We start from the raw sequence: 12,018 nt of genomic DNA on the forward strand, positions 1-12,018 counted from the left end.
TATGTGAAGAGTGCAAGTTCCGAGTGATGAAAGACCGCTGCCAAAACGGAGTTGAGTTGGTGGAGCAACCAAGTCTAGCAATAGGGATCTTGAGATGATGATTCGTGACGATGACACAAACCTTCCCAAAGCCGTGGGCATTTATGGCTCACTTTTCTTTTCAGAGTGCGCCACAGATGTGTAAGTTCATCTCTTGATGCTTGAATATAGTCTCAAACTCCAATGCAGCCATTGTCTCGTGACGCCTACCTCTTCTCACCTGGGATCACATAGCCTTGTAGTGAGTAGTGCAGTAATGCCAATGTTGTATCTTGTTTAGAACGGTAGAAATGAAATACTGTATTTGATCACGTTTCTAATCTAGTGTCTTTGAAAACATGAGTGAAGAAGATCAAGAGTATTCGAGAACAAGCATAGAGCATACACAGTTGCTTTTGTCCAACCACCAGCTCAGCCAGCTCAGTATATGCTCCGCAGTAACCCATTGAGGTCCAAACATAGGGCTAGAGCTCTGAAAATTCGATCAATGGTCTCGATTAAATTCCGAGCTCACTCAGTATCCGAGGTTTAGAGGAAGCGCTTTTCTACCATGAATGCCCCATGATCGAGACCGCGGGATGAATCACATGAACTATCGATGACTTACACTCAAATCCTTACATATCTAACTCAAAAATACTTGATTGTGCTACGGAAAACTTCGTTATATTCTTTCCGGGAGTTTTCAGACTTGCTGCTTTTCACACCCGCACAATCTAGAAATGCCGGAATTAACCTCCGTGTGTCGGCGCCGGTTTTCGGGAAGTGGAGTCGGGAGTTGCGATTCAAACCCGACCCCGCGCATGCCCGGGTGAACATATAACCAAACGCGAATACCATCCCTCTCATGTAACCTTTCTCGCAACTTGTTTTCTCAACCTCATTTTACTCTGTAACTTATAAAACACGCAGTTTCCCTCTGGTAACATTATCTCTAAACGCTACTATATTCATATCGACTAGATCATACTATCTGCAATCATGCGTGTTCCTTACGTATCCAACCCTCCTGAGACCAAGTCTGAGGAGCATGCCGCCATTGTAAAGCGCATAGAAGAGCGCCGCGCCCCTCGGCCTCTCCAATCTCTGGATTTAGCTCTTCTCCACTCCCCTCACGTTGCTGATGGCTGGAACTCATTCCTTGGCGCTGTTCGCACCAAGACCTCTCTAAGCGACGACATCCGAGAGCTTGCAATTTCACGTATTGCTGTGTGCAACAAGGCCTGGTACGAATGGAAGCACCATGCACCGCTAGCTGTCAAGGGTGGTGTGTCTGAGGCTGGACTTGAGGCTATCAAGGGCGAGGAACTTGGTGAGCGGCCTGCTGAGCTATCAGAGAAGCAATGGGCTGTGCTGTTGTACACGGATGAGATGACGAGGAACGTTCAAGTCAAGGACGAGACCTTTGATCGTCTGCGGGATTATTTCAACGAACAAGAAATTGTGGAAATCACAGCCACGGTATGACAGTCCCTTGTCCCTCTGGAGCCATCAAACTTATCCTTACACCAACAGGTTGCATGCTACAACTGTGTAAGCCGCTTCTTGGTTGCACTTGACGGTAAGCCAGCATCATAAATTCGTCTCGTGTCTAACTATAACTAACAATGCTACAGTCGGGGAGAGAAATGGTACCGGCCCCGAAGCTATCTCTGGTCATTGATAAACAGTTCTTTCCTGCCAATTTCCAGGACCAGCAGCAAAGTAAAAAAAAAAAAAAAATAAAAAATAAAAAAAAAAAGAAGAAGCATGTCTCAATCATGAATAGTGTGATTCATAAGACAAAAAGCGAACAGAGTGCTAAGAATAAGACAAAAAACAACCGTGCTAAGGAAATACCACGGCTTAAGGCCACGGGAAAGGGGTATCATCCCATCTACAGAAGTGAAGTGAAACTAAGGAACCAAACTCCTCGTGAACAAAGCCCCCAAGGCCTCATCCTCGCCAAACCAACCCGTCGTTAATCGTTACTCATTCAATCAAGCCTCCAGTGATCGTGGTGAGTGCCCGCTGTCATGCTGGACTATGCTGTTTTGTAAATATGTTGGCGGCCACCTGGCCGCACTAAGAACGCCGTGTAATGAGGGTCGTGTAATGTCCATGCTGTATCGTCGCACTTGACAGCCTGTAAGAGTTATGCCGTGGCTGGAACCAGAAACCACAATGAAAAGAAAACCATGAAGTCTAGGACCAAACCGATGCTTCGAGATCATGGCGACTTGGAATATGACCTTGACATGGCGCGCTCAATTGAGGCATGACGCTGATGCATTTTAGGCGATGTTTGTAGTTCCTGAACAACTCCCGCCCAACCCTTACGGCTAGGTTTTGGTATTGGCTCTGGGTGGTTAACGAGAGCCTGGGTAGTCAAACTGCGCAAGGGAGGACGGTTGATGATACCCTCCATTAAGCCTCTAGGAAGAGCAGGACGGGTTGGCGTCCTAAAAACTGGTGGTTTTTCCAGATCCCTTGCCGTATGCAGAGGTGGCGGAGGCGGCGGCGCAGAGGGTTTCTCATGAGTAGTGGTGCTTGTTTGTGATGCGACGACGCCCATATAAACGACAAGGAAGCGCATGCGTAGCATGTCGAGTCTACGAACCCGGTCCTCTAACCTCGATCGCTTCGACGCCCACAACAGCCTGGCGGAAGTCTTTAGCTTGGTGGTGTCCTCTTCAATCACCACACCATTGATATCCTCGCGCAAATCATCACCCGTCTTCTGAATCTCCCTTAGGAGCCGTGTCAAGCGTATCTTATCATCAAGGCGCTGCACCTTTGCGACGTCACGATCATAGCTCTCATTCTCTTGCACAGAAAAGTCGGCAGTGTCAAGAAACGTTGCAATTTCGAGCGGCGCCGCTTGGTACGCGGCCGTGTAAGAGGAGATGATCTGGACGAGGACGATGAGGGACAGAATGACAGCGATCAGAATGAGGATTATAGTCCACTGGAGGAGATTGAACTCGGCCATGGTTGAGCAGAGCGTCTAGATGGCGAGTCGAGGCGGAGGGTGAAGCTATCGCGCATGGTCCCTGGGGAGTTGTGTGTTTGTGGGAGAGAAAAGGGAGAGAAGGGGAAGAGGCGCACACCATATGCAGGTGAAAGGCAAGGGACATGAGCGATGACGACGGGAAGAACAAGCGCAAGCGCAGCCAAATTCAACAACCCCAACGATCATGCCGTCCACTGCAGTATCTTAACCTATCAAAGAGAACCCGCGCATTTGTGTGCGCTCTAATTAACCAACTTAGTAACAGAGGCACCTAATTTCTAGGCTCATACTCCGTACACAAGCCGAGCTTCCATATTCGTGCTGGACCACTCGGTGCAGATGGCTGGGGATCGAGAAGAACACCCCCCTGCAGGTGCATCTGCAACTAACGATAGCCCAGAGAGACAGGGTAGGGTATTCAAGTCAGTCAGTCATCACATGGTCATGGCCAGTCCAGTGGGATGCGATGCGCGACTTGATGGCGTTGTAGTTGTCTGGCTGATGCTACTTTGCATGGCCCATACTGAAGAATGGGTAAGCGTGAGGTACCGTGATGACGATGTACGCGGAAGTGCCGGGCGGAAGAAACGGTCAAGACGGTATCTGGTGATGCTGACTGGACTGATGGTGGTTTACACAAACCCTCAATAACGATACCTAGCCATCACAATTTGCTAATGTCATGGTTTAAGAGGATGCACCACAAGCCTGCTCAAGATTGGCAGTATCCAAAAACTAATGCTGCGCTGCCGAACCGTCCAGCGGGTTTTCAACTTGCATTGGCGTATGGATTGCATTCCGAGTGGGTTCATCTGCAGGTTGAGTATCACCATCGGTTGGATGTGACCCATTCTTGCATGACACTATGCTAGGCTTACTAGAGTAGTGTCTCAGAGCGCCCAAGCCCATAAAAGCATGGATGTCGAGGGTCTGGAATTAGGGTTAGAAGGGTAGTACCTTGGTGGATCAAGCCTAGGGCTTGAGGAGGAGAAAGAGAGCTGGAAGACATTAATTTGTTGAGATGAAAGTTATGAAAGACATCTAGTACAGTATGTTCGAACAACGACAACGCATTCCCCTGGCGATTCAAGCTCATGGAGGGAGGGGTACAGAGAAGTTGGCTGGGTTGACGTTGTGATAAGTCGGAATAAACTTGATTCGTTACTGAAGGCTTTAGCCGCTGTCAGTATGGCACCCAGTAAAAAGTTCGCGGGCCGTTGAAGGCGTGAGCGAAGTGGTGCCAATGGAATTATTCCTCTTCTCTTCTCTCCTCTCCCTTGTCCCTCAGGCAAGGTTCTGACATCCCACTGACTTCATCGATGCGCTGTACCTGCGCCAGTCTTGCAGCTTATCACAATCATCAGATCTTTCTCCACTGGTATCGCTTGTTTCTGTATTCTCTATTGCCACCCTCGTCCTCCTGCTTCCAATAACCCTCAACAATTTTACAAACCTCCACTGCTCATGGCGACAACTACAGCGACGGTGACGGCCGACCCCGCGCCGCAAGCGCACCAGTTTCCCCTCCCAAAGATCCTCGAATACCCCGCGTCGACCCCGCCAATCCTCATCACCCAAGGTGCCGAGGGTCGCCTCTACAAAACCACTTACCTATTACCCGATATTCCCTGCGCCCTCAAGTATCGCCCTCCCAAGCCCTGGCGTCACCCGATTCTTGATCAGCGGCTCACGAAACACCGGATACTTTCGGAAGCTCGTATTCTTGCAAAGTGTCGCCGCGATGGGGTCCGTGTACCAGCTGTATATGCTGTGGATGAATCTGCTGGGTGGTTGATGCTGGAATGGATATCCGGAGGTCCTGTTCGGAAGAGCATCAATGAGCGGCTCGGAAATAGAACTGAAGGCATAGAGAACGATGCTGAGCTGAAGGACCTCATGCGAAGGATCGGTACTGCTATTGGCAACATGCACAAGGTTGGCATCGTCCATGGTGACTTGACCACTAGCAACATGATGTTGCAACCCCCAGCTGACCCCCAAGACGGCAATTCTTTGCATGGAGAATTGGTAATAATTGATCTGGGTCTGGCGAGTGGGAGTATATCGGACGAAGACCGGGCAGTGGATCTCTACGTTCTGGAGAGAGCATTTGGTAGCACACATCCAAGAGCAGAGTGCCTCTTTCCAGAGGTGCTTGAGGCCTATGGCCAGACCTTCAAACAGGCCCAGATTGTTCTCAAGAAACTAGAAGACGTGCGGATGAGAGGCCGCAAACGAAGCATGCTTGGGTAAACAAAAAGAAAAACAGAAAAGCCGTCTTGCAGCCAATTTCCCTACCATAGTGTCTAAACTCCGTGTGTCTGATGCTCGCTGTTTTGCAAAAAAAAAAAAAAAAAAAAAAGAAGAAGAAGAAGAAGAAGAAGAAGAAGAAAGAAAAAAGCAAATAGACAAATGATGCCACTACGTTCCATCATCTTATGTGGCTTGGAGACCCAATATGCCAGTAACCCAGTGGTTCATCATCTCTTCTTTGTCTTTCACCTCTTTCTTGGCCGTCAATGAATTTGTCCAACTATGGTGCCACCAGCTCCGCTCCAGCGAAATATCCCTTGTTCTCTATGACGCCTCGATCCTGTACGAATGCCGTGTATCGCACTACCCATTCCGGGACAATCTCTCCAGTCAAACCCGCGCCGCTGTTACCAGTATCAGCAAGGAGACCTGCGCCCTTGGGCCCGTGGCTAAGGAGTTCTCGAAGAGTGCCGTGCGGAAGAATATCGATACAGTCGTTGTGAACATGCAATTCCACGCCTTCTTCCTCGGCTAGCTTTTTCAGCGGAGGTGGGACATCGCAGCAGTTTCGCAGGTTGATCTGGTCGATGACGGGCCGGACACTCGCACGCTTGATGAAAGCGCCCAGTTTCTCGCTGCCAAACTCGGCCACAGCAAGACGCTTCACGAGGCCTTGCTTGTGTAGGCCCTCGAACACCTTCCAAGTCGCAAGCTCCTCTTCGAGGTTGCCCTGTTGGGCATTGGTCTTATCCGCTTCCCATTCGCAGTTTCCTTCAAACGAAATGCCAGGAAAAGATACAATCAGGAGGTCGATGGTCTGGATGCCGAGTTCTCTCCGGACCAAGTCCAGAGCCTCTTTAACGTGTTGTTCCCGAGCAGCTACTGACATACCCGGGAGAACAAAAAACTTGACAGTGATCTCATACTGGCTGGCTTCCTCTTGGAGGCCAGCGGCGTTCCAATTAATGCGAGGAACGTACAGCGCATCGCCTTCTTGTTCAGTCCAGAGGTCGACGGTTGTGTGCTTGCCTTTGGGCGTGTCACCGTTCGTGAAGCCGTTTATTTCTTGCGTATCGATCGCATAGTCGCGCTGAGCTTCGGCGATGTTGTCACGCAGGGAATTGACGAGTTCGAGGTTAGATCTGTTGTTGCCGGGTTTGCGGATAATGGAGGGGCCTGCCAGCATGACATTGCTGTCAAGAGGGGTTTTGTAAGCATCCATTAAAAGTGCAAAGAGGTGAGGTAGATACATACGCAGTAGATAGAATGAGTCTCGTCATGGTGAAATTATGTGAGATAGTTGTAATACTAAAATACGAGAGAGGTAATCCCAACAAACAAATAAGAAGAGAAGAGAATGGTTCGAGGAGAGACTGTTAGTAGACAAGAGGGAAATTTTCGCCGTCGGGGTCTTTGAGGCGTAAACTCGGATACGCCAGTATTAAACCTGCAGACCAAAATACCTAGTCTATCCCAAGGCGCGCCCACTCCCTGCTGAAATACGTGGGGTAAGGCAGATAGCTTAGTAATGTCTAATTATTTGAGGTCAGAGTTATTAATCACAAGCGAAGTTTGAGGTTTGTGTAATGATTCTACTGTATTTACGTTTGTCATGGCTGCAGATATCGAATCATTGTTACGGGACACAAGTGAGTGGGAGGCTGGCTCTAAATGGCCCTGAAAGGTTTGGGACCTGACATCGGTACGAGCGCATAGTCGCGTGCTTAGCAAGTGAGATGGCCAATTGATGACATGGTACATTTCTTTCACGTTAACGTCGGAGATTCTTTTATCATCCTCTGTGTACGTGGGGTTTAAGTATGTGCCTACCTACTAAGTACAGTAAGGTATGTCGGCACTATATGAGCCTCCTTGTAATGTGCAGAATTATGTAGTGGGTGTCAATTACAATGGCATTGACTGGTTCAATTACCTGTTAACTTCTTTATCAGAGACAGGATCGGATTGGATAGTATTATACAAGTATGGAAGTTCTGAGAGGATAGGTAACTCGCCTTAACTTTCTTTAGCTTATCTACCCTGCTACCTTATGTTAACCTTCCAGTAGATGGCGCCTGGCGCTCGCTCTCTTCCTGTCCCGTCGATATAGTAAATCAGTGTAGGCACCCACTGAAGTGACCCGCTGACTCCCTAGATTCCCAGGCCTGTCAGCGCTGAGGGGAGTCCAGACCTAGCCCCGAGCCCAGTAGGTAGCGGATTGGCTGGAGCCTGGACCACCTTACCTCACTTCATCATTGGGCTTGTCGGCCTGAGCCGCCAACTCGTCACCAACCCGCCAAAATTGCTTCCGTGTCCACCTTGAAGCCAGAATTGCTTCCTCCGTCATCTTTCGAAACCTCTTCCTGCCTTTTATCTGCACGCCTCCAAGCAGGCTCGATAGACCATCATGGCCATTCAGTATGCTTCTCCGTGGCATAACAACTTTTCCCGCCTGCTGACCGAGGGCTAACTGCAGATATCTCATTCTCCTATCCCGTCAGGGCAAAGTGGTGTGTCTTGGGTACTCTCACATGGGCAGCTTCAACAGCACTGACTAGTCATGACAGCGTCTCGCCAAATGGTTCACAACACTATCCCCCAAGGACAAGGCCAAGATCGTCAAGGATGTATCTCAGCTTGTGCTCGCTCGAAGAACGCGCATGTGCAACTTTCTAGAATATAAGGGTCGGTTTCCTGAACCCCTTTGTTTTGATGAGATTGAGCTAACTATCAATGTAGATACAAAGATTGTCTATCGTCGATATGCATCACTCTTCTTCATCGCCGGATGCTCTTCCGAAGATAACGAGCTGATCACCCTCGAAATTATCCACCGATACGTCGAACAGATGGACAAGTACTACGGCAACGTTTGCGAGCTCGACATCATCTTCTCTTTCACCAAGGCGTACTATATTCTCGACGAAATCCTCCTCGCTGGCGAGCTGCAGGAAACGAGCAAAAAGAATGTTCTTCGCTGCATCGGCCAGCAGGACTCCCTTGAAGATATGGAGGTAAGTCATGACCAGCTTGATAAACTATGAGTTTTGTGATAGCCCAGCAACCTACACCCACCCGCCAAATCGTCGCAAGACAGCTGACGCCAAGCCTCCAACAAGGTCGAGGACGAAGTTACAAAGATCATGTAAACCTCCTTGACAGCCTTTTAATTGCTACCCAACATCAATTCGACACCGCTCCCGAAGCGTCGGATTGAGGCGATCGACCAATACCTACCAAGCGTTTTCATACGAGTTGCAGTATATTCACTGGCCGAGAATTAACTTTGGTTCAATAGGCCGACGAACAAGTATTGGCGTCGCTCAAGGAGTCAGGAATTCTGTAGTGGGAAAGTCTCAGGCGGCTGAGCATCTCTTCGATGGGAAGAGAGGACACGCATGTTTACATCGTGGGAATAGGCGCAGATGGTGTTTTGGGAGTCTCCGACCGTGTTGGTCTTGTTTGTAGATCTTTGACGGTGGTAAACCACCTTCTTTCGTATCAAGAGATGAGGCCTGTGGGCGATGGTGTTGCGACAGCTATGACGGGCAGCGCAGAGAGATTGTCTCCGGTCTTCGACCCGTCATCGGTCAAACGTCGACGCAACATTGAGAGGAGAGCGAGCCTTGAACAACAGCAATGATCGTCATCAGAGGCTGTGTCCCACTGAAAATGGTCAGCCTGGCACGTTGGGTCACCTCCTGTGCTTCTCGAAGCCAAAATCAACGGCACTGCTCAGTCGCAACACCTCGACCCGCAACTGGAATCAAGAGAAAACGATTGACCTCATATGCTTGCTTCTATTTCTTATTTCCTGTTCCTCCAATTTCCAACTGACGTTAGACGATGACTGCAGATGGACCTAGTCCATCCATGAGAGGGCATAGGCTATTTCATCATAGCGGTCAACTGAAGCGCGTGGTTTCGGAGTTCAGCCCCATTCGCTATTGCTGATCAATCGCGTGGAGTTGCCGTGAGAGCATTCCCCCTATTACGATACGCCAAACTTAGACATTCGGGTCTTCGAACAACAAATCGTAATTAAGGGCATGTGCAAAACGATTGGATTGTAAGTTGGCACTGGAGAGTTGATCAAAACAGAGTCCGTGAGGTTTGTCTGATGGGAGCCAAAGGATGAAGCATGAGGCTTGCTGGGGGTCTCTTGGCTCCCGTTGATATCCATGGCTTAACTGTACCGAGAACTGGCACGATCCCCGGAATTCTTCAACATTGGCCGGACCTGGGCCGGGACCGGCCCAAGCTCACGCCAGCTCAACTCAGCTCTCAGCAAAAGTGACTGATTTTGAGATCCCGTGGCTGGCTCAGCAAAGGATCACACCAGATTTGAGTGGACTCAAATGTCTTTGTTTGACGAGAACGCAATGCAAGCGAGAGACAGAGTTACCGTTCATCCGCTAACTACCTAACCTCAGACAGCCCAACAGGCCATCCAATCCTATTCTACTCCAACCATTCTATCCCGAGGCCGGCCAATTCCATCAACCCAAAGCCTATCCATCCATATCCATCCTTTCAATTGCGGCCCCTCAATCAGTCATCCTGTGTTTCCGTTTCCTTGGTCTCATAAACTAACCAGGTTCCTGCCTTATATTTTTGCTTATTGCTTATTCACATCCATGGATGTATTCACCAACTCAGCCTCAACCTCAAGCCTGTTACTTGCTTATCTCTATCCACAATCTCCCCCTTTCATCATCAATTGAATCGACCAGGTTCTCGGCAATCTCCTGTCCAATCTTGATCAGTGCCTATTATTATCTCCCGTCATCGCCAACCAATCTCTTTTTATCTCTGGTCTTTTAGATCCTCAGGGTCCTTGCCGGCTGCACCGTATCTCTCAACGTTACAGCAACGAATCTGCCGCCGATTACTGTCCAGGGCGATTTAATGAGTTCCTGACCTCGCCCCTCCCGAACTGTACCTGCTCCTGACTCCGGCGATCGTTAATTCCCGACTTCCTTCCGCCCACTTTCAATCATCCTCACCCTCACACTATTGTCCCCCTCTTTCTCCTCAATCATCAATACCCCATATCGCCGCATCATCGATTGTCGCAACCGATTTCGACATCGTATTTTATGACATCGGCCATCGTACGCTTACCGCCATCTTTTCCATATCGCGACAACTGTCACCTTCCGACTCCGGCCCACCGCGACTCCACGCTGACGCAATCTGTTCCCTTGACTGCTCTCTCAATCAGTCAGTCGCATCACGCATTTACGGTCCAGCGCATCAACACCGCGACATTCCCACCACAGAATCGACTCCAAAGTGCTCTTCCGCTTTCAAGATGAAGGTCAGCAGCCCCGGGACCCCGCAGAGGAGCCCCTCGTCCGACACATGCTAACGCGCACATGCAGTATCTACCAGTACAAGACTTCGAAGCGGTGACAAGCGCGCTGAACTTCAACACACCCGACTGTAGCGTGACAGGCGGGTGCGATCTCTACACGACGAAATCAACAGGTTCCGACAAGAAGCTCTACAAAAACATCGACAACGATCTAAACTCGCAACACGAAGCCCTGCTCAAGCTCGGCGCCAGCCTATCACCACCCGAGCGCGCTCACATGCTTGCTACATCACCGAGCATGCAGCTATTTTCACACTCAAGTGCTTTCGGCCCTTTGTCTGAGCTCTCGAGTCGCAAGACATTTGCATACCTTATCGCGACGCTGAATGCGAGTCACCCACACTACGATTTCTCTCATGTCCTTCGACCCAACGATTTCAAACGCGAGAGAAACCTGCGTCGCGTCATGGTCAACCTCGATTCAATTCTTCAGAACGTAAGACCTAACTTTGAACCCAAATCCCTCGGTTCCTCGCTAGGCAGTGAGACAACCTCGATATGGGGCCCCCAATGCTGGTCATTGGTCGACAAGGAAATGCACCTCAACGAGTGTACTATTTTCAGCTATAACCCCGAGAGCGACCCTTTTGAGGAAGACGAGAGTGCGATCTGGGCTTCACACTACTTCTTCTTCAACCGCACCTTGAAAAGAGTGGCATATCTTTACGTCCGCGTTGTGCCAGTTATCTCGTCTCATAGCCCAACTCTCCGACCCACAAATCTGGCCAGGAACCACAGCAACCAACAGGATCTGGAATCAGCTGGCGCGCAGAAACGCGCCAACTACTGGCTTGGTGATCAAGATGCTGAGTTAGTGCCATATAATGAGGACGACGAGGAGCTCAATGACGACGGTCTTTTCTGGAATCGCGGAGAGAACGGAGATCTGGTTGCCTACTCAGATGAGGACTTCGACGAAGATATCGAGGATATGGATATGCTCGATAGCAGTCCTGACAGGTCCATGAGCGATGATGTCGCGGGTCGTATGGAGATCTAGGGTCGATTCGATCCAAATCGTCATGATAGATTGGTTCTTCAAGAAACGGCCTCTTCAGTTCGAAACCGAGCATCAGCTGCATTTCTCTAAAATCATTATTTGCTGCATTATTTCAACATTCAGCACTATCCTAATCTCGACTAGGGTTGCTCAATACCAACAAATCGAGACGAACGAAGCTAAATAGCACACGACTTTTGCTTCGCTTTTTTGCATTTTGCGAACATTCTTGCCTTGTGCTCTTTTCTTTCGGTATGCCATTTGCTTAGTATGAAAGTGCAAGGCCCAGTTAGGCTTCTGGTCGGTGAGAGCGGCTGGAATTCCGCGACATGAGGGCGTTTTCGGGGTCTGCTTGTT

General features: G+C 49.5%; 6 protein-coding genes across 12 annotated transcripts; 4 read left to right on the top strand and 2 right to left on the bottom strand.

The window, feature by feature from the left end:
• Nucleotides 1-845: 845 nt before the first annotated feature.
• FVEG_02762 (hypothetical protein) lies at nt 846-1,780 on the top strand. Of its 2 annotated transcripts, XM_018890227.1 has the most exons (3): nt 846-1,500; nt 1,555-1,600; nt 1,656-1,780. In XM_018890227.1, the coding sequence occupies exons 1-3, from the start codon at nt 1,021-1,023 to the stop codon at nt 1,700-1,702; spliced, it is 573 nt and encodes a 190-aa protein (XP_018746511.1). In that variant the 5' UTR covers nt 846-1,020; the 3' UTR covers nt 1,703-1,780. The 2 variants fall into 2 exon arrangements, with proteins under 2 accessions (XP_018746511.1, XP_018746512.1); XM_018890228.1 differs by having other exon boundaries at nt 846-1,600.
• FVEG_02761 (hypothetical protein) lies at nt 868-3,835 on the bottom strand. Its single transcript, XM_018890226.1, has one exon. It carries the CDS (start codon nt 3,008-3,010, stop codon nt 2,249-2,251), a length of 762 nt encoding a protein of 253 aa, XP_018746510.1. The 5' UTR covers nt 3,011-3,835; the 3' UTR covers nt 868-2,248.
• On the top strand, nt 3,700-5,393 carry FVEG_02760 (BUD32 protein kinase). Its single transcript, XM_018890225.1, has one exon. The coding sequence runs from the start codon at nt 4,496-4,498 to the stop codon at nt 5,282-5,284; it is 789 nt and encodes a 262-aa protein (XP_018746509.1). The 5' UTR covers nt 3,700-4,495; the 3' UTR covers nt 5,285-5,393.
• A 7-nt stretch (nt 5,394-5,400) lies between these two features.
• FVEG_02759 (hypothetical protein) lies at nt 5,401-6,956 on the bottom strand. 2 transcript variants are annotated; one of them, XM_018890224.1, is made up of 3 exons: nt 6,890-6,956; nt 6,539-6,816; nt 5,401-6,477 (listed from the first exon to the last, which is right to left on the bottom strand). In XM_018890224.1, the coding sequence occupies exons 2-3, from the start codon at nt 6,562-6,564 to the stop codon at nt 5,565-5,567; spliced, it is 939 nt and encodes a 312-aa protein (XP_018746508.1). In that variant the 5' UTR covers nt 6,565-6,816; nt 6,890-6,956; the 3' UTR covers nt 5,401-5,564. The 2 variants fall into 2 exon arrangements, with proteins under 2 accessions (XP_018746508.1, XP_018746507.1); XM_018890223.1 differs by having other exon boundaries at nt 6,539-6,956.
• A 604-nt stretch (nt 6,957-7,560) lies between these two features.
• Nucleotides 7,561-9,118, top strand: FVEG_02758 (AP-1 complex subunit sigma-1). 5 transcript variants are annotated; one of them, XM_018890219.1, is made up of 5 exons: nt 7,577-7,702; nt 7,761-7,794; nt 7,852-7,969; nt 8,024-8,298; nt 8,404-9,118. In XM_018890219.1, the coding sequence occupies exons 1-5, from the start codon at nt 7,692-7,694 to the stop codon at nt 8,431-8,433; spliced, it is 468 nt and encodes a 155-aa protein (XP_018746503.1). In that variant the 5' UTR covers nt 7,577-7,691; the 3' UTR covers nt 8,434-9,118. The 5 variants fall into 5 exon arrangements, with proteins under 5 accessions (XP_018746502.1, XP_018746504.1, XP_018746503.1 ...); XM_018890218.1 differs by having other exon boundaries at nt 7,561-7,702; nt 8,024-9,118; XM_018890222.1 differs by having other exon boundaries at nt 7,761-7,969.
• Nucleotides 9,119-10,598: 1,480 nt separating this feature from the next.
• Nucleotides 10,599-11,661, top strand: FVEG_02757 (hypothetical protein; the record flags this gene model as incomplete). The annotated part of the gene is made up of 2 exons (XM_018890217.1): nt 10,599-10,604; nt 10,669-11,661. 2 exons carry the CDS (start codon nt 10,599-10,601, stop codon nt 11,659-11,661), a joined length of 999 nt encoding a protein of 332 aa, XP_018746501.1.
• Between the last annotated feature and the right edge of the window lie 357 nt (nt 11,662-12,018).

This window comes from Fusarium verticillioides, chromosome 5 (assembly GCF_000149555.1).
Source record: "Fusarium verticillioides 7600 chromosome 5, whole genome shotgun sequence".
NCBI classification, from domain to species: domain Eukaryota; kingdom Fungi; phylum Ascomycota; class Sordariomycetes; order Hypocreales; family Nectriaceae; genus Fusarium; species Fusarium verticillioides.